Source organism: Aedes albopictus, chromosome 3 (assembly GCF_035046485.1).
Source record: "Aedes albopictus strain Foshan chromosome 3, AalbF5, whole genome shotgun sequence".
NCBI classification, from domain to species: domain Eukaryota; kingdom Metazoa; phylum Arthropoda; class Insecta; order Diptera; family Culicidae; genus Aedes; species Aedes albopictus.
Genome location: NC_085138.1, coordinates 170,917,612 through 170,936,943, shown reverse-complemented (window position 1 = coordinate 170,936,943; position 19,332 = coordinate 170,917,612). Strand labels below are relative to the sequence as shown.

Genomic DNA, 19,332 nt, shown 5'->3' with positions numbered 1-19,332 from the left:
CACCAGATCTCCTACTGCTATCGCCTTTTGCTCACCGAACCATTTAGTCCTCCTTGTTAGAGTTGGCAGCATCTCTTTTATCCACCGAGTCCAAAAGCGGTCCAGCTGAAGTTTGATCATGTTCCAAGAATTCCTTATCGCTACCGGGTCAGCGTTAGGGTCCACACTAGGCTGCCGTACTCCAGAAGAGCTCCCCAACAAAAAATGATTGGGTGTTAACGCCTCACTCTCTGCCGAGTCCAGGGGAAGATAAGTTAGAGGACGGCTGTTAACGATGTTCTCTGCTTCGAGGACGAAAGTAAGCAAGGACTCATCATCCAGTTTTCTGTCGCAGCGATAGGCTCCCATCATAGCTTGCTTAACCGAACGAACCATACGTTCCCATGCCCCACCCATGTGAGGGGAGGCGGGAGGAATGAAGAGCCATTTGGTTGTGGTGTTGGTAAGAGTTGCGGCAACACCAAGTTGTATTTCTTTCATCAAAATTCGTTCGACACCCTGGAAGTTGGTGCCGTTATCCGAATATATTTCTGCTGGCGCGCCGCGACGGCACACAAAGCGACGTATAGCTTTGATGCATGCGTCAGTGGATAAACTATTCACGACTTCACAATGTACAGCGCGAATGGTAAGGCAGGTAAAAAGCGCTATCCACCTTTTCGCATTACCACGACCTACTTTAACCACCAATGGCCCAAAATAGTCCAGGCCAACGTATGTGAAGGGCCTGGTGAAGGTCGCTAGGCGAGCTGGTGGAAGTGAAGCCATGCGGGGTACGTGTGGAACTGCTCTACGTTCTTTGCACACTGGGCATCCGTTGACAACCTTCCGAACTACCGTCCTGAGCCGCGGGATGTAGTACTGCTGCCGAATCTCATTCACTACCGTTTCCGAATTCGCATGATGGTACTTCCGATGGAACAGGTCCACGATGAGCTCAGAAATCCGATGTTTTCTTGGTAGAATGGCTGGAAACTTCATATTGTTGCACACGTTCTTCGCCGCTCCGATTCTGCCATCTATCCGTAATACGCCTTCTTCGTCGACAAACGGTGTTAACTGATACAATACGCTTTGTCTATTCAAACTCTCTTTCTCCGCTTCTGGACGACTTCGGTTACGCTGGAGTACTACCATCTCTGATGGATATTCCTGCCACTGGGCTCCTGTGACCAACGTTTTCTCGGCTAACTGAAGCTCCGCTTGAGTGAGGTATCTGCTACTCCGCAGGACGCCTAGAGATTTCCGTTTTAGGTTTCCCACGTACCTGTGTACGTAGGCTGTAGCTCGATGCAGCCTCTCCCATTTTGAAAACCGCTCATACTCGATTATTGGCAACCGCACTGCAGCATCGGTATGTACATTACATGTACGCAATTCCACATCCACGGACCGTTGGAGTGTATTCTGTTTGGGCTATTCTTCGCAAGGTTTCAGCAAAAAATCCGGTCCATTAAACCATACACCTTCAGCGTCCAGCGAAGGGCCACTTCCCCATTTTGTTGCCAAATCCGCAGGATTCAATTTCGTAGGAACCCATTGCCACTCGTTCACTTCGGTGACAGACAGAATTTCGCCGATTCGACAGGCCACGTATTGCTTGTATTTTCTGGGATCTGCCTTAAGCCATGCCAGAACGGTGGAAGAGTCTGACCAAAAAAACCGTTGTGTTATCACCATGGTGTGAGCTTCCTCGACGAAACGCATCAAGCGAGTTCCGAGAACTGCTGCTTGTAGCTCTAACCGAGGTATGGACAGCGGCTTTAATGGTGCCACTTTTGTTTTTGCTGATACCAATGCACATCGAACGATTCCATCTGGATCGACGATCCGGAAGTACGCGACGGCAGCGTAAGCGGCCTCGCTGGCGTCCACAAATATGTGTAGCTGCAATCGCTGATAGTGTAGTCGTGTTGCCTCAGGAAAATAGCATCTGGGCAGTTTGATTGTTGAAATCTGCTGTAACAGCGAAATCCAATCTCTCCATCGATTCCGGTGTTCTTCTTCAACCTCCTGATCCCACTGGGTACCCGCTCGCCAGATATCCTGCAGTAGTATTTTACCGTGCACTAGGAGGAAACCCAACAATCCCAAAGGATCAAAGAAACTCATTAAACATCGAAGCACTTGTCTTTTTGTTGGATTTGAGTCACCATAGATGATTTGCTGCACGTCGTCCTTCAGCTGTGTGCTAAAGCTTAACACATCTTCATCAGTGAGCCAGAGCATGCCCAATATGCGCTCATACGCCTGGCTTTTGTCTTGAAACGAATGCATTCCGCTTGCCGCCGAAGGTTCGCCTAGACCTTGGATTACTTCGACGCTATTGGACTGCCAGTTTCGTAGTGAGAATCCTCCTGCCTGTTGTATTGCTCGAACTTGTACAGCAATATCAGTTGCTTCTGTTTTGCTTTCAAAGCTCGCCAAGTAGTCGTCCACGTATGTGTTGTTGACAATATCTTCTGCAGCTTTCGGGTACTTCTCCGCATACTCCGCTGCATTCAGGTTCTTGACGTACTGGGCTGATGCAGGCGAGCAAGTAGAACCAAATGTCGCGACGTCCATAATGAAAACCTCAGCAGGCATTGATGGATCATCTCGCCACAGAAATCGTTGAGAGTGTCGATCGGCTGCTCTGATTCTTATTTGATGGAACATCTCCCTTATATCGGACGATACCGCCACCTTGTACTGCCGAAACCGGAATAATACTCCTGTTAACGACGCCAACTGATCTGGACCCTTCAAGAGCATTGAGTTTAAAGAGATCCCATCCACAACCGCTGCTGCATCCCAGATTAGCCGCACTTTTTCTGGTTTCTTTGGATTTACCACTGCTCCGAGCGGCAGATACCAGACCCGCTTGAGATCCGCTTGCTTCATCTCTTCATCACTAACTCGATGTGCATAACCCTTCTGCTGGTATTCTTCTATTTGACGAATAAAGGTTTCCTTCAGGGAGTGATTCTTACTCATTCGACGCTCCAGGCATTCCAATCTACGCATCGCCATTCCATAGCTATCGGGAAACTCGACTTCATCGCGCTTCCACAACAGTCCAGTCTCATACCTTTCGCCGATTCGTACGGTTGTTTCTTGAAGCAGTTGTTGCGCTCTTTTATCTTCTGCGGACATCAATACTTTGGTTGAACTCACTCCGACGTCCTCAAGGGTGAAATAGCTCTTCACCAACTCGTGCAAGTCCCCGTCGTTACTACACTGGCACGCGTGAATGTTCAGTGAAGTAGATAATCGATTACTGCTTCCTCCATATACACACCAGCCGAGACGGGTTTTTACAGCCACGGGTTCACTGACACGTCCTTCTTTCACTTTTAACGGAACGGTGAGGTGCAAGTTATTGACTCCTATCAACAAACGGGGCACAGCGTCTTCGTACCCAGATATGGGCAAACCCTTCAGATGATTGAAAGTGCTTCCAAGATCTTCCATTCGTAGCGTTTGACCAGGAAGCGCGAGTTTTTTTACGGTGCGGACGTCGCTCAACTTCTGTTGACTCCTACCATCGACTCCGGAAACTCCCAGTTGTATCTGCTTCGAATTTGGTTCCAACCGTGAGACATCTCCTGTCCAGGTCAGGCAAAGCGGAATAGTTTTACCTTCTACACCGAGGTCCTTTGCAAGTTGATCTTCTATGAGTGTAAGGTGCGACCCGTCATCGAGGAAGGCGTACGTCTTTATTTTCTTCGAGGGTCCATGAAGCGTTACGGGCAAAATACGAAAGAGTAGGGATTGATTGTCTAAACGGTGCGTATGGTTTCCAGCCGAGTCCATGTTAAGAGCTGGATTTGCGTTCGTAGTTCGGTTACTGCGGTTCGAATGCAGTAAGCGATGATGACGGTACGTGCATCCGTTGATTCCACATTGCCTGGCATTCCGACAATTCCGTGATCCGTGAGCGTTCAAACAATTACGGCAGAGCTCGTGAGTTTGAACAGCTTTCCAGCGTTCGTCAACAGAGAACGCATTGAACGTATCACATTCCCGAACACAGTGCCCGAGTTCTTTGCACACACAGCACTGGCTTGGTCTGTGAATTTCCGGCTCACTTATGTGGGTGTTGATTGATCCTCTGGGTTTTGTTTTTGATCTGTCCGCGGTACTTGTGAAACTCGCGCCTGTGTACAATGTCACCTTGCTTGCCGAAATCACCATTGCACTCATGAAGTCCCCAAACGTCTTCAGGTTCACATCTGGGAAGCGCTGCATATAACTCGCCCATTCCATCTTCACGTGAGCAGGGAGTTTCTCTACGAGTTCCATCAACAGATAAGGGCTTGTCAGGTGAGACTGTTGACCAGCTGCTACTAGATGATCGCACAAACTTTGCACGGCCATACCGAACTCAATTAGCGTCTCCAGCTTCTCGGCCCTTGGCGCGGGAGTTGACCGCACCTTGTCCAGCAATACGTTGATTAGCAGCTCCGGTCGTCCATATAGGAGTTGTAACGTACTGATAACCTGCGGCACTGATTCTGGTAGAAGAAGACGACTTCTAACCGATTCATATGCGGCACCCTTTAAACAACGCTGCAGTCTTGCTAGATTTTCCACTCTCGAGTATCCACACGCGACGGTTGTATTTTCGAATGCACTTATAAATATCGGCCAGTCCGCGGGATCACCAGAGAACGGGGGTAGATCGCGAGGCATAACGTGGCGCGCGGCTAACTGCGAGGGGGAAGGTGCATGGTCAGGCACAGTAACTGTCGTACGAGGGAACGGCGCATTTGATTGACTGTTATTGACATAATCTGTATTGACTGTTTGCCCTAGCATATTCTCGTTTCTTTCCGTAACTGGTGGGGGGAAAGAAACGATAGGAGTGACATGGTCTTGTATGACAGACTCGGTCACAAAAGGTGGCTGTGGACTCACATTGTTGGGAGACACACTGAAAGACCCTAGTCTGGCTAGAAGACTTCCGTACGGGTCGTCGCTCGTTTGAGCGGGTAGATTGGCATGGATTTTATTACTGGTTGGTAGCTTACCTGGTGGCATTACAGGGGGTGCAGGGGCAGATACGTTACCATCGGTCGTGTTCGTACGACCTTGGAAATTCGGATACAGACTGCTCGGAAGCGTTTTAGCAAACACGCCAGTGTTCCGCTGCTGATTCCCGTTGAGCTGCAATCGTCCATCCTGGGCATCCAACCGCGCCGACTGTGGCGCTGGATTCGCATTCGATTCCTGCGGCTGCTGTCCTACGTTTGGTGGCTTGTGGCATTCGGGTGAGACCTCGTTACCTGCTGATACACCGTACGATGGTCGATCTTCTAATTCTTTTCCCTGGCCCGTTCGATTAACGGCGCCCTCTGTTTCGAGTTTCCTCGGGACCGCTCCGCCGACGGCGCCTTCCAATTCCGGATTAGTGGAAAGATTTTCGACCCAGGAAATAACCCGCTGCATGCTTGAGCGCCGGCTCACTTGGCTTCGTCGAGATCCGCCCGCTCGTTCCGCTAGCTGCTCTTCCAGCAGCCTATATTTTTCCTGCACGGCCTTTTTCTCGTGTTCGAAGGCCCTTTTCTCCAGTTCGAAGGCTCTTTTCTCTGCCTCCCATTCGAGGCGCTGGATCGCGCGCTCCTCTTCGATTTTCTTTAGTCGTAGTGCTATACGAGCAGCGTTACTGCTAGACGATGAAACACTCAATGGCAGACAAGTTGAACAAGTCCACGGCCGTTCCGAAACGGAGTTTGTAACTCCTGCACAGCGCATGTGCCACCAGCCATCACACTGGTCGCATTGTACAAAGTTGTCGAACGAATCGGGGCGCGAGCATTTAACGCATCCTACCGCTCGTTCGGCGTCCGGCGACTTGTCAGCACTCATAGTGGTGAAAGTTTTAAAGCTCTGTTGACGGGGAGCAGAGATAGGCACGAGACACTGTGTTCTCAGCAGCACAAAAAACACGATAGTTGGTGCAGTACAGCTTTAAACTGTAAATGTATTCGATTATTACAAGTCGGAGGTTGGGGGATTTTACATTTGCATGTCTACTTACACTTTCAGTGTATGTGCGTGATCAAATTATCACTGCTCGACCCGATTCAGCTAGCCTGATCTTAGCTGTAAATCGAGTTGTGTATTAGGATAAAGTAATAATACAGTTCAATTGCATGTTATAACAACTTACTTTTAAGTAGAAATATGGTTTTAACTACTAACTTTAGGCTTTAGGTTTTAACCCCTTCAAAAACTGTAATTTTAATAGATTTTAAGTAGGATTTTAAACAATTTAGGTTTCGAATTCATGACAACTTACAGTACTCAATTAATTCAACAATAATAAGTTTTGAACAAAGTTGGAAAGCTCACAAATCTGGTAGATTTCAATTACTCGTTGCACAATTTGCTACTCTTCACCATTGACTTCCTCGAAATCTGATTCGTCATGGTCACACGCCTACGTTCTGTCCACGGTTCTGTCATATCTCCTATCGACAGATCAGCTTCGCGGTTTAGCTAAGAGAGGTCTCCCGACAGCACGCTTGAGGCAGGGCTGCTAGCGGCAACACTATCCACGAAAATTAAAACTGTTTTGTTGATTTAACCATCAAAACAAAGGTGTTGGAATCCAATTAAATCACGTTATACTCAGAAAAATGAGCTCTTTCGATTAGGCTATAGAAAATAGCAATATTTTATTCACTAAACAACCCAATTCCTGCAAAAAAATATTCCAAGTATTATTAGCAAATTTTCCTATTAATACCCGAAGAGGCTCTTACAGAAGAGTTCGGAGTAGGCTGTGCGCGCGACTGGTTGTGTACACGTCGTCTGTCACGTTTTTCTTCGGTCTCGCGAATCGGCCGGCCGATTGGAAACGGCTAGCAGTGTAGCAGTGCTACGCCATCCGGCAGGTTTTCAAAAGTGTGGTAAAAGTGATTGGTAATCAGAATATGCAGAATTTATCAGTAGCAATCTTTCTTCGATCCGCTGGTATTTCGGTCGGTGCTATACCATCCGGATTATTTGATTTCTCGCAAAGTTGTGGTGTATTTTCTTAGTGCCGTATGTTACATGAAGTTCTTTCCACGTAGCAGTGTGAAGGATTATTTCCATCCCCACATGTGTTTTGCAGTTTTTCGGTCTTCTAGCCAGTGTTGCTTGGCTGACATAATTTGGTTATCGTTCCGTTATCAGTGTGCGTAAATTTATTTCGATTGAGAATAATCAAGTAAGATATTTAGCTGCTAACTGAAATAGTTGTGTGAAGGATTCCACACTGATGGATTTTGGTGGAATTGATTAATTACGTGCCGGTTCTGAAGAAGTGGCGAGCAGAGGAAAATTTGTTTTTGTCAGTGTTCCGTTTCTTGAATCAATGATTTGGTGGGGGCCAGTCACATCGAAATGTCTTGTGCATTTTCAAGAACGTGGATGGCGTTATAAGAAGAAAACATGAACGTTATCAAAGATTTTCCCAGGAATAACTGTGGCGGTACGGAAATTAACAAAGGAAGAGGAAAACTATCCACGGCTTCTTGCGGGGAGCAAAGAGACATTCAAAGTTGAAGACTCCAAATCGGATTGGAAAAGCAAATGGGTGAGACCTTTCCTATATTCATTATTTGGCATACAATGTACATTCCTATATATCTTATAACATACTAACATCTGGAGCGTTTGGTACGGTATGTCCACGCATCCTTCCTCCCCTGTAGATTCGAGAACTGTTTCGACGAAAGAACAAACGTTCCAAACTCGAGGCACTTCGAAGAATCATCTTTGCGGCAAATACAACGCAGTAGGCCTGGCCGCTTTGACGCTTGTGTCATATCTTTGATATGCTGCAAGCCTCAATATTGACAAGAAAAGTAATTGGGCCTAATCTTACCTAATTACTTTCCAGGATGCTTTCTCGTACTGGCTGCGTTTGTATTAGATTAGATTAGATTAGATTAGATTAATACCCGAAGAGGCTCTTACAGATCTTCCCGGTATTTTTTCAATAAATCTTTCACAAAAAAAATCGAAAATTTGTTCAGTGATTCTTTAAACAACTACTCCATGTAGGGTGACGATGGGTATTATCGGCAGGTTTGCTCTCTTCGTCATAGGGGGTTTTTGTGGGCCGAATTGCCTGAAATTTTGGCATATATCTCAGCTTGGTTGGGAAGGATTTGAGGCCAACTCTGAGACTTACAGGTTTCAAAAAAAACCCCCCATGACGAAGAGAACAAAACTTTTGACCAAACCATGACGAGAATACGTAAGTTCCCTTATTTGTTTTTTTTTTCATCGTGATTTGCTTTAGAAATTTCTACAAGTGCTCTTATGCTTTAAGACATTGTATAGGAAATTTTTCTAGAGGATCCCTTCAAAAAATCCCCCAGGGTTCCCTCACAAAGTTGTAAAGGGAATTCTTCAAGAATTCAATTAGTAACCTTATCTGCAATTTCTTCACACATATTCAGGAAAACATGCAGAAAACTAATCAAACAATTTTTACTTGGAATAACTTCCACAGTTCATTCATAAGTGTCTCGTTTTTTTTTTTCTAGGAGCTTGGAAAGTATCTTAAAGAGTTTTTTCAGATATTACCTCAGATATTCATCCCGGTATTCTTCCAGAGATAACTTCAGAAATTTATTCAGGGATTTTTGGCCAAGAATCTCCCCAGAAAATTTTCAAGAATTTCTTCTGGTAATCTCCAAAGATATTACCAGGAATTTTTTTAAGTATTCCTTTAAATCCTCCAGTGATTACAAAAATTTCCTCAGCGATTTTTTCAAGAATTTTCTCAGTTTTTTTTCGAGCAATTTCTGGAAGAACTTCTGGAAAACAAAATCCTGCAATATGTGTAACAATTTCTGCAAGTAAAAAAATCCCAGGATATATTTCTGACGCAATCGCATGAGTATTAAAAACAAACTTGTAGAAATTTCTCAAGGAACTCAGGTATTCCATCATAAACTTCTTAAGAGTATCTCCAAGAATTATTTAAGGTAGTTTTTGATGGATTCCTGAAACTCAACCAGGAATAACTTTAGAAATTCTTCTTCGGGCTCATCGGGAAATTCTCCAAAGATTCCTTCAGAATTTTCAACAGGTATTCTCTTAAAATTTCGCTCAAAGGTGCTTTCATAAATTCTTCCAGTGGTTTCTTCCGAAAATTGTTCGAACATTCCTTCATACATATGTTTGGGAAGTCCACCATAGATTTGTTTAGGAATTTCTGTAGAGATTTCTTTGAAAATTATCCCATGAATTTCTCGAGAAATTTCGTCAGAGATTCATCTAGAACATCCTGCATTTTCTCCAGTGATTCTTGCAGGAGTAGAAAGTTACCTCTAATATTTTCTCTGAGATAATGCCAATGATATCTCCACGTATTCTTAACGAAATTTATTCAGACGTATTTCCTAGGAATTCTTGATTTAGAAATATCTCAAGAGTAATTTTTCGGGGATCTTTAAAAATGCTCATCTTTGCGTTTTTCTACAGATTTTTTTTTCAGATTCAGATTGCACCAGGAACATTTTCAGAAATTTAACAACAATTTTAATTAAAGATTTCTCTAAGAATTTCCTTGCTGATTCTTCAATATTTTTTTAAGAAATTTAACCTAGGGTTTCTATAAATATTTCTCCAGAAAGAAACCTCTTGAATTTCTGAAAAAAACCACTACTGGAGGAGTTGCTGAAGAAAACATTGGTAAATATCAAAACAATAATCTGCTAAAATCCAGTAAGATATTTTGGAAAATTTCTTTTAGAAATTATTGAATAATTTTTTTTGTAAAATCTCATAATGAGTTTCTGAAGCAATTTTTCATAAAGAAAACGCTTTATACAGAAATTATTGAGTTAATTTCTTTGATAAACTATGGAAAACATTTGAGGAAACTCCAAAGGAAACTAAGAATGTTTTTAAGAAATCCCTAGAAGAGCACTCGAAGGAATTCTCTGAGAAATCTTCGAAGGCATGCCTAGTAGAATTACTTTAAAACTTCCTGGAAGATTTCTCCCAGGCATCCATGGAGGAATTTTTGATTAACTAATCCATGAGGGCAGAATTCTTATATCCAGTAATGCGCAAACAATTCCTAGTTTCACTAATAATCTATTTTCTTACATGTATGACAGCGTGAAAAATTAAAAAATATAAAAGGTAATTTCGGAGACACCTCGATGACACCACTGTACACTGGAACTTCCATTTAGATAAGACCCATTTAGGTTACGCTACCTTAATGAAATTTGATTATGTTCAAAGAATTTTGAGTAACTAAGATTAGTGGTAGGGTTTTTTACGCGAATGAAGCAGCGATTGGAATTTAGAGTGCGTTCAGGAGTGATAGAGACTGAGGACTATTTAAGGTTCTCTAAAAATTAACTTGATCATAAATCATCGGATCTACATGCATAATTTCTGTGTTTGAATGAAATGTACTACCATGTGATAAATTCAATGTTTGTTTGAAGCCTCCTCAAAACCCCCTGTCATGATCCTAAGGGGTGATACACAAATTATGTCACGCTAAAATCGACCTTTTTCAATTCCCCTCCCCCCCCCCCCCCCCTATGTCACACTTTTTGTATGGGACCTCAATATTTTTTGTATGGGTCGTCACGTTCTGCAAAACCCCCCTCCCCCCTAAAAGCGTGACGTAATTTGTGCACGGCCCCTAAGAACCTTTTAGATCCCCCATAATACCTCTGCAACTCGAAGAGAAATCTCTATAACTTCCTGAAATACTTCTGAAAGTTTCTTGTAACAATCTTGGACCCCCGTAACGCAACTGAGACCTTCAAAACTTCCAAAACGCCCATGTAACACTTTCGAAACCCGATGAAATTCCTGAGAATTCCTGAAACAGCTCTGAACCAATCCCCCCCCCCCCCCTGTAACCCGTTGTAACGTACCTCTGACCTTCGAAAACGCCCTGTAGCATCTCTAAAACCTGCTCAAATCCTCTGAATATTCCTGAAACTCCCTCCTTCGACCTTTTGGCATTCGACATTTTGTCTTTCGAAGTTTCGTCCCTAAGCCCGGAACAAAATGTACCATATAACAAGGGAGTGTCCATAAATGGCGTATCTTTTTAGATGGGAGGGGGTGTCTAGGATTGTGTGACGAGCCATGTATTAGGTATGGGAAAATATGCTTCGTGGGGGGAGGGGGAGTAAAAAGTCGGCCCGAAAATGCTACGTCAATTATGGACGCTCCCCAATCAAATTTCGGAATGCTGGCTTGGGTAATTCAAAACGGCTAGTTTTGCTTTTCTTGACGTTTCGGCTTTTTATTAAACCTTTTGATTTACTCAAGTCCAAGAAAGCTAGCATTCCGGAATAAATATATTCCAGTCGTACTTATCCAAAACATGTAAGAAATACTTTCTTGCCCTTACCTGCACTTGCCCGGCAGGGCGGCTCGGAGCAGGGTACTTCCAATAAACTTTGGATTTCGGATGGGTGAAATTTGGGAAAAAGAAATATTTCAATTAAAACTCTATTATCTACGTCTGACCTTATCCTCCTCCCTGGCTACGTCCTTGGTCGACGCTCGTTGGCGTGGGAGGAGGCGCCACGCTATTACCGAAATGATAGTTATAAAGGGCTACTACGTCGCCCAACAAATCGACAAAAGCCTTATTGGCCTCCCCCATGACGTAGTTTTTCACAATTGGCGCCCAACGTAAATTTGACGAAAAATCTTCGATTTTTCTCACTGAGCGACGGGTACTTCCACCAAAATTTGGATTTTGGGTGGAATAAACGCAGTGGTGGGGATATTTTCCACAGTCGCGTGGTCGTTCATTTTATTTTATTTTGTTGTTTTGTGTCCTAAATCGGTTATTCGTCTCGTCTGCAGAACGAATTGGTGCATTTTGGGTTTCTTTGTTCTCAGGGCGGGATTTTTGATTCTTCTGGGCCGATTTGGGATAGCATTTGACGCAACCTGGTGACCGAGAACCATTTTGGAACCGTCAGTAAGTCGAAAATTGGTTCCTCACCGTATTTATACTAACGAAACAGTTGGTAAGTTTTGATTTCGTCCACATTTTGAAAATTTGTGTTGCTCATTCGTCAAAATGCCGATCGACATGTTGACGTTGGGGGAGTTCAACGTCGCCTACTTCCTTTTGCGTGCCGATCACTTAGAACCTGACGAAATCGACTTTGAATTGAACTCCCGCGGTGTTGTCGTCCCTCCTGAATCGGGTCAATCCAGTTCCAAAAAGCGTCGTCAACTGCAAGCGTTATTGGTCAGTGAGCAGAAATGCTCCGAGACCACTGTCCGCTCCTTTAAAGGGGATATTGACGCTGAATTGGAGCTTTGTCGTGGCAAATTTGAGTCCATGAAGGAGGATTTGGGGTACAGGTGTCCGAATAAGGAGGTTTACCGGAGCAGACTGCTCCATCTGGGTGCTCGGCTCCAAATCGTCAAAAACTATGTCGTGGGGGAGGCCAATGAGGCCTTTGTAGATTTGTTGAGCGATGTGGTAGCCCTCCATAACTACCACTTCGCGAATAGTTTGGTGCCTCCCCTCACGCCAACCGAGGAAGACAAAGAAGATGATGTGGAGGATTTGTTGACTCAAATTGCCGCGGGAAAGGATGTTTCACCGAAAGGAAACCAACTTCCCATCGTTGAAGCATCCTCCAATCAGGCGGTGGGCGAAGAAATTCGCGATGTCTTACTTGACATAAGGGCGGAGATCAAAAGGACGCAAGAGCAAATCAATCAAAGCGAAACTAGGACTGCATCCAGAGTGGATTCACTTGAAGATGTAGTTAGAAAACTAGGTAGCGGCCTTGCGTCCATTGGTACGATTGCATCCGGACTACAGAAAACTAACCGCGAAGTGCAAACACTTCGCGAGAAGATTTCTGAGTTACAGGACATCGTCAACAAAATCATTCCTAACGTAAACTCTCCGAGTTTGCCGGTAGATGCGCAAGTTCTTCGAGTGCAACAAAGTCCCGATCTACCGGATTTGCCTGATTTTGATCAGCAAGCGTTAGAAGGTTTGGGTACTCCGGAGAACCTGCAGAAGCAAACTTCTAGCAAGAACTTTGGACTACCCAATCAACCATTTCAAAGACGTTTTGACTATCGTAATCCGGACAATTCCAAAAGTTTTGAGAATCTCGGACTTTCGCACAATTCCCAGAACTTTCACCAACAGCCTACTCTTCCGAATTTCGCGCTTCCGCATCAACCGAGAAGCTTAGCATCGGTAGAGATCACCGGTTATCAGCGGCGGCCCCACCCACCTGGTGTGCGAGTTGAAGGCGAACTTCGTGCACCCGGAACTTGATGCTGCGCTGAGGATGAAAGCGTCTCAGCGGCGACAGCAGAGGAATGAATCCTTCCAAGATTTTTATCTTGAGATGGAGAAGATCTTCCGTGCTATGCCTGCGCCGCTAAGTTCCCACGAGAAGCTAGACATCCTCAAGCGAAACCTGAGGCCTGATTACAAACAGGTACTCGTCTTTAAGCCGGTGAATACCTTGTCCGAGTTGATGCTCATCGGAAAGACCATTGATGCTTCCAAAACCTCCATTTACCAGAAAGTATTTGGAGTTCCCAAGGAAGCATCTACAATTTCAAGTAAGCCTGCATATGATGGTTATAAACAAAGCCAGCAGCAACAACAACTTCGTGACAATGGAAATGGGTACAAACCAAGGGTATTCTACAACAAGAATAGCCCTCCATCGTCACCAAAACGAAATAGACCTCCACCTCTTCGTTTCAAAGAAACAGGAGGTCGACCCGACAGAAATCTCCGAGAGAAGGCTAGCCCAATCCCTAAATCCCCACAGTCGCGACAAGAAGGCATAATATGTTTGAGCTCCCTGGTGGACAAACACCGTCCGCCACACTTGGGAGTGTGCTACAACTGCGGAATGCAGGGGCATGAACATGAAAAGTGTTCAAAGCCCAAGCGTGTTTTCTGCGTACTGTGTGGATTTAAGGGATTTGAAGCTTCTCGATGCCCTTATTGTTTGCATAATGGGATTAGATCCAACTATACCGGTCGGAAATCTCATCTCTGTAATTCTTCAAAGGAAAATTCCCGTAGCTCCTATCTGTACCAATTCTTCAAATATAATTTCCCAATCAAAATTTCATAGCAAATTTTCCCAAATTGGTACAGTGAGAGTGAATATTAAATTTCACTTCAAATTTATAAACTTTTCAATTATTTTGATCCAGGCATCTGTTGCTTGCATATTGCTCAACGATGACCTGCAAGTAAACATCATATTCAGCGTGAGAATTGTGAGAAAATCTAGTGGAACACCAGAGTGAGTGTCCGATTCCTGAATCTTAGCGGCAGCCCAAGACTGTCAAACCCTGGCTTGACAACTACGGTTGTCACCACTAGGACACACTGGTTAGTACACTATCTTTAATCACAATACTCACCTGAAGAAGGATGGTGTCGCCCACAGCCTGATTGAGCCGTTGGAGGGAGACAGCAAATTTTCCCAAGCCAGCGTGAATATAAAATATCCTAGGAGCTCCTCGGATCCACCATATCGACTTCACCAGGTTGCTCACTTGGGAGCTTCCGAAGATCGATGGATCCGGGAGCATCACGCATCACTTCACGCTGGCAATCATCTTCTTTCCTCAGGAGCCGACACCTAAATCTCCCGGCACCTGACAACTCTTCGAGGTTGTGAACCTCTAGGGTTCATCACCTCAAATTCACTATCAACACCCCAACTAAATCTTCCTTCTGCCGGAAGGACTCAAACCACGACCGTGGATCCATTCGGGAGGTCATCTATGTATGCGCACCTGTACACTAGAATTATCTTCAAGTTCATTTCCCGCGCATAGATGACAACACCAATTTTAACCTTTTTAATTTGTTTATTCTTCATTGTTTTTATCTGCCAGAATCAGGGAAATTCGACTGATTCCCTACGGAATCAGCTCGTAATTGATCTGCATTCACGTTCGGTGTCTTGCTCAAGTATCCTTGGGAAAGGAATTACTTGTAGCGTAAAAGACAATACCTTGCGTCCATTGCCCGTTTGTTTTGGTATTTTGTGTGCTGTATGAGTGAGAAAATGTATTGTATGAGTGAAAATAATGAGAGTGTATGAGGATGAATGAAAGTGTGAGAAATGGCGGGGTGTTCATTCAAATGTCTTGTGTGATTGTGTGTACGCGTAGGCCAGTGATTGGGATGAATGAGTGATACATTTTGGATGAATGTGGATGGAATTAGAACCCCATATGTTGAGAAAGTATAAATACCGTCAGGACGGGAATAGTGGACGTCAAAAGAAAAAAATAACAAAACAAAACAAAACAAGACCATGACAACCGTTCCTCTGCTACGCTACTTCCGACCGGAGGCTAGCAGGGTTTTAGGAAGTCAGGTTGTTTTGAGTGTTATCCCGAATTGGTCTGGGGGAGTTGAAGATTCTTAGCTCTCCCATTGAGAACCGGATGTGTCCGAGGGTGGTCTGGTGCCGTTAATAGCGACGGGTCCCAGTCCTTGTCTGCAGAACAACCACGAGACGATGTACCGATTAAGCTTTTTGTTTTTGTTCGGTCGATCCCTGATTGTGTCTTTGTTACATTTTAATCTGTGGAAAATGTCTTTGTGTGGTTAGGTTAGGCAGATTTTTTTTTTACACTTTATTTTATTTTTATTTATTTTCATGGTAAATTATTTTCTTTTAATTCGTTTCATTATTATTGTTATCGGTGTTAGGTGTTAGGGCTAGTTAAAAAAAAAAATTGTTCACTTTTTTTTTCTCCTCGGTGTGGGCGAGATTGTAACCCGTGGTTACAATTTTGTCCTAAATTTATGTACACCACTGTGTTTTGGTTCATTTTAATTTGTTTGTTTTTATATTTACTTTTTATTCGATATTTATTTAGTTAGAATGTAGGGAAATTATAACGCACATATTGTATCGGTGAGGCATTTGACCCCCAAGCTCCCCCACCACATGGCACACATCGACAGCAGCAGCAACAGCAGAACAATTGTTTGCGGTGTGTGGTGGCTATTTTGTTTTGGGTCGAGCCGAGTCAAAGGAGAAAGTGTCGAACCACGAATCGCGACGGACGCAACATTTTTAACTCCGCGAAAGACGTGCCGTAACAATTAATTAGTGCCGTTTTCGCGTTGTCCGTATAGGCTGGATGGTTGTTCCCAGTCTCGTCGGGAGTGAATTGTGAACAGTATTTCCCCCGAACATTTGTGCCGGCCCGTGGTTCGGGCACAGTGAATAGTGCTTAAAAGTGCTAGGGTGAGGACCACCGCCATTGCGCTGCGGTTCGCCAAGAGTCCAAAATCCCACCGTCTTCGCTACACGGGCTCAGTCAATAGAGCTTTGTCTCGCCCGTGTAGCTAATAGTCAAGGAAGACGAAGGCAGGTAAGGGGCAAAGGGGCGCACCGCCTGCGGTAGTAAAACTGCGGTTTCTACCGGGACTTGCTACGGCGAGTAGCCTGTCCCGGTAGAAACCGCAGTTTTACTACCGCAGGCGGTGCGCCCCTTTGCCCCTTACCTGCCTTCGTCTTCTTTGACTATTAGCTACACGGGCGAGACAAAGCTCTATTGACTGAGCCCGTGTAGCGAAGACGGTGGGATTTTGGACTCTTGGCGAACCGCAGCGCAATGGCGGTGGTCCTCACCCTAGCACTTTTAAGCACTATTCACTGTGCCCGAACCACGGGCCGGCACAAATGTTCGGGGGAAATACTGTTCACAATTCACTCCCGACGAGACTGGGAACAACCATCCAGCCTATACGGACAACGCGAAAACGGCACTAATTAATTGTTCCGGCACGTCTTTCGCGGAGTTAAAAATGTTGCGTCCGTCGCGATTCGTGGTTCGACACTTTCTCCTTTGGCTCGGCTCGACCCAAAACAAAATAGCCACCACACACCGCAAACAATTGTTCTGCTGTTGCTGCTGCTGTCGATGTGTGCCATGTGGTGGGGGAGCTTGGGGGTCAAATGCCTCACCGATACAATATGTGCGTTATAATTTCCCTACATTCTAACTAAATAAATATCGAATAAAAAGTAAATATAAAAACAAACAAATTAAAATGAACCAAAACACAGTGGTGTACATAAATTTAGGGCTGCAAAACGGTGAGTCGATAAGGAGAGCGTCCAATATAGCTCTGGTCCTCACAAGTTCCTACCTCATGCTTCCACGGGTCAAGCGATGACAAAGACCGCCAGCTAAGAGTTGTGTGCTTAGCTGGTAGTGCAGCTTGGGCACTGTTGTCCTTCTGACTTCAGCTAGATTGAGGAGGTACGATCCGAGTGTCTGTTCACCAAGGAGGTGCGGCTCAAACAGCGTCTGTTCTGGCATCCAGCGGCTGAGTAAGAAACGCTGCACCACGCCCAGCTAGATCCAAGGTGGTAGCCCCATCAGCGTGGTCGTCCCAGTGTTGGTTGGGACGTTAAACAGAACTGGCACGATGGCCCTCCGGCGAGACAGGAGTGTTGGCGTAGGCCCAATAAGCCACCCGTAAAAATCCCCATTGCGAATAACATAGGAGAAAATACGACTCGATACAATCGGCAAAGACCCACGCGACGAAATAAGGACTACGATTGGAAACTTGGAACATGGAATTGCAAGTCACTAGGTTTCGCAGGATGTGACAGGATAATCTACGACGAACTACATCCCCGCAACTTCGACATCGTGGCGTTGCAGGAACTTTGTTGGACTGGACAGAAAGTGTGGAAAAGCGGGCATCGAGCGGCTACCTTCTACCAAAGCTGTGGCACCACCAATGAACTGGGAACAGGTTTTATAGTGTTGGGCAAGATGCGACAACGTGTGATCGGGTGGCAGCCGATCAACGCAAGAATGTGCATGTTGAGAGTTAAGGGCCGTTTCTTCAACTACAGCATCATCAACGTCCACTGCCCACACGAAGGGAGACCTGATGACGAGAAAGAAGCGTTCTACGCGCAGTTAGAGCAAACATACGATGGTTGCTCGCCGCGTGACGTGAAAATCGTTGTCGGCGACATGAACGCGCAGGTAGGAAGGGAGGAAATGTACAGACCGGTAATCGGGCGAAACAGCCTGCACGCCGTATCGAATGATAACGGCCAGCGATGCGTAAACTTTGCAGCCTCCCGTGGTATGGTAGTCCGAAGCACCTTCTTCCCCAGCAAAGATATCCACAAAGCCACCTGGAGATCACCCGACCACCAAACAGAAAACCAAATCGACCACGTTCTAATCGACGGTAAATTCTTCTCAGATATAACCAACGTCCGCACATACCGCAGTGCGAATATAGATTCGGATCACTACTTAGTAGCTGTATGCATGCGCTCAAAACTTTCGACAGTTATCACCACGCGTCGAAGTCGAACGCCGCGGCTCAACATCGAGCAACTTCGTAACGTAGAAGTGGCTCAAGACTACGCGCAGCAGTTAGCAGTGGCCCTACCAACGGAAGAGCAGCTTGGCGCAGCTACACTTGAAGATGGCTGGAGGGACATCCGATCCGCCATAGGTAGTACCTCGGCTACAGCACTAGGCTTCGCGACTCCGAATCACAGAAACGACTGGTACGACGGCGAATGTGAACAGTTGAAAAACGAGAAGAATGCAGCATGGGCGAGAATGCTGCAACACCGTACGAGAGCGAATGAGGCACGTTACAAACAGGCGCGGAACAGGCAGAACTCAGTCTTCCGGATGAAGAAGCGCCAGCAGGAAGAACGAGATCGCGAAGCGATGGAAGAGCTATACCGCGCTAAGGACACACGAAAATTCTACGAGAAGCTGAACCGCTCGCACAGAGGCTTTGTGCCACAAGCCGACATGTGCCGAGATAATCACGGGAATATTCTCACGAGCGAGCGTGAGGTGGTCGAGAGGTGGCGGCAGCATTACGATGAGCACCTCAATGGCGACGTTGCAAGTACCGAAGGTGGCGTGGTAACAGATCTAGGAGTATGTGCACAGGACGAAAGACTTCCGGCCCCTGACCTTCAAGAGATTGAGGAGGAGGTTGGCCGGTTGAAAAACAACAAAGCCGCTGGAGCAGATCAACTACCAAGCGAGCTTCTAAAATACGGTGGAGAAGCACTGGTGAGAGCACTACACTGGGTCATTACCAAGATTTGGGAGGAGGAAGTATTACCGGAGGAATGGATGGAAGGTATCGTGTGTCCCATCTACAAAAAGGGCGACAAGTTGGATTGCGGGAACTACCGCGCGATCACACTACTGAGCGCTGCCTACAAGATACTCTCTCAAATTTTATGCCGCCGTCTATCACCGATTGCAAGAGAGTTCGTGGGGCAATATCAGGCTGGATTTATGGGTGAACGCGCTACA

At 45.4% G+C, this 19,332-nt stretch overlaps 1 protein-coding gene across 1 annotated transcript; it reads right to left on the bottom strand.

Moving 5' to 3' along the window:
• Positions 1-1,416: 1,416 nt before the first annotated feature.
• LOC115258512 (uncharacterized) lies at positions 1,417-6,532 on the bottom strand. Its single transcript, XM_062843060.1, has 4 exons — positions 6,284-6,532; positions 6,155-6,217; positions 6,023-6,087; positions 1,417-5,957 (listed from the first exon to the last, which is right to left on the bottom strand). Exon 4 carries the CDS (start codon positions 5,848-5,850, stop codon positions 1,417-1,419), a length of 4,434 nt encoding a protein of 1,477 aa, XP_062699044.1. The 5' UTR covers positions 5,851-5,957; positions 6,023-6,087; positions 6,155-6,217; positions 6,284-6,532.
• Positions 6,533-19,332: the final 12,800 nt, after the last annotated feature.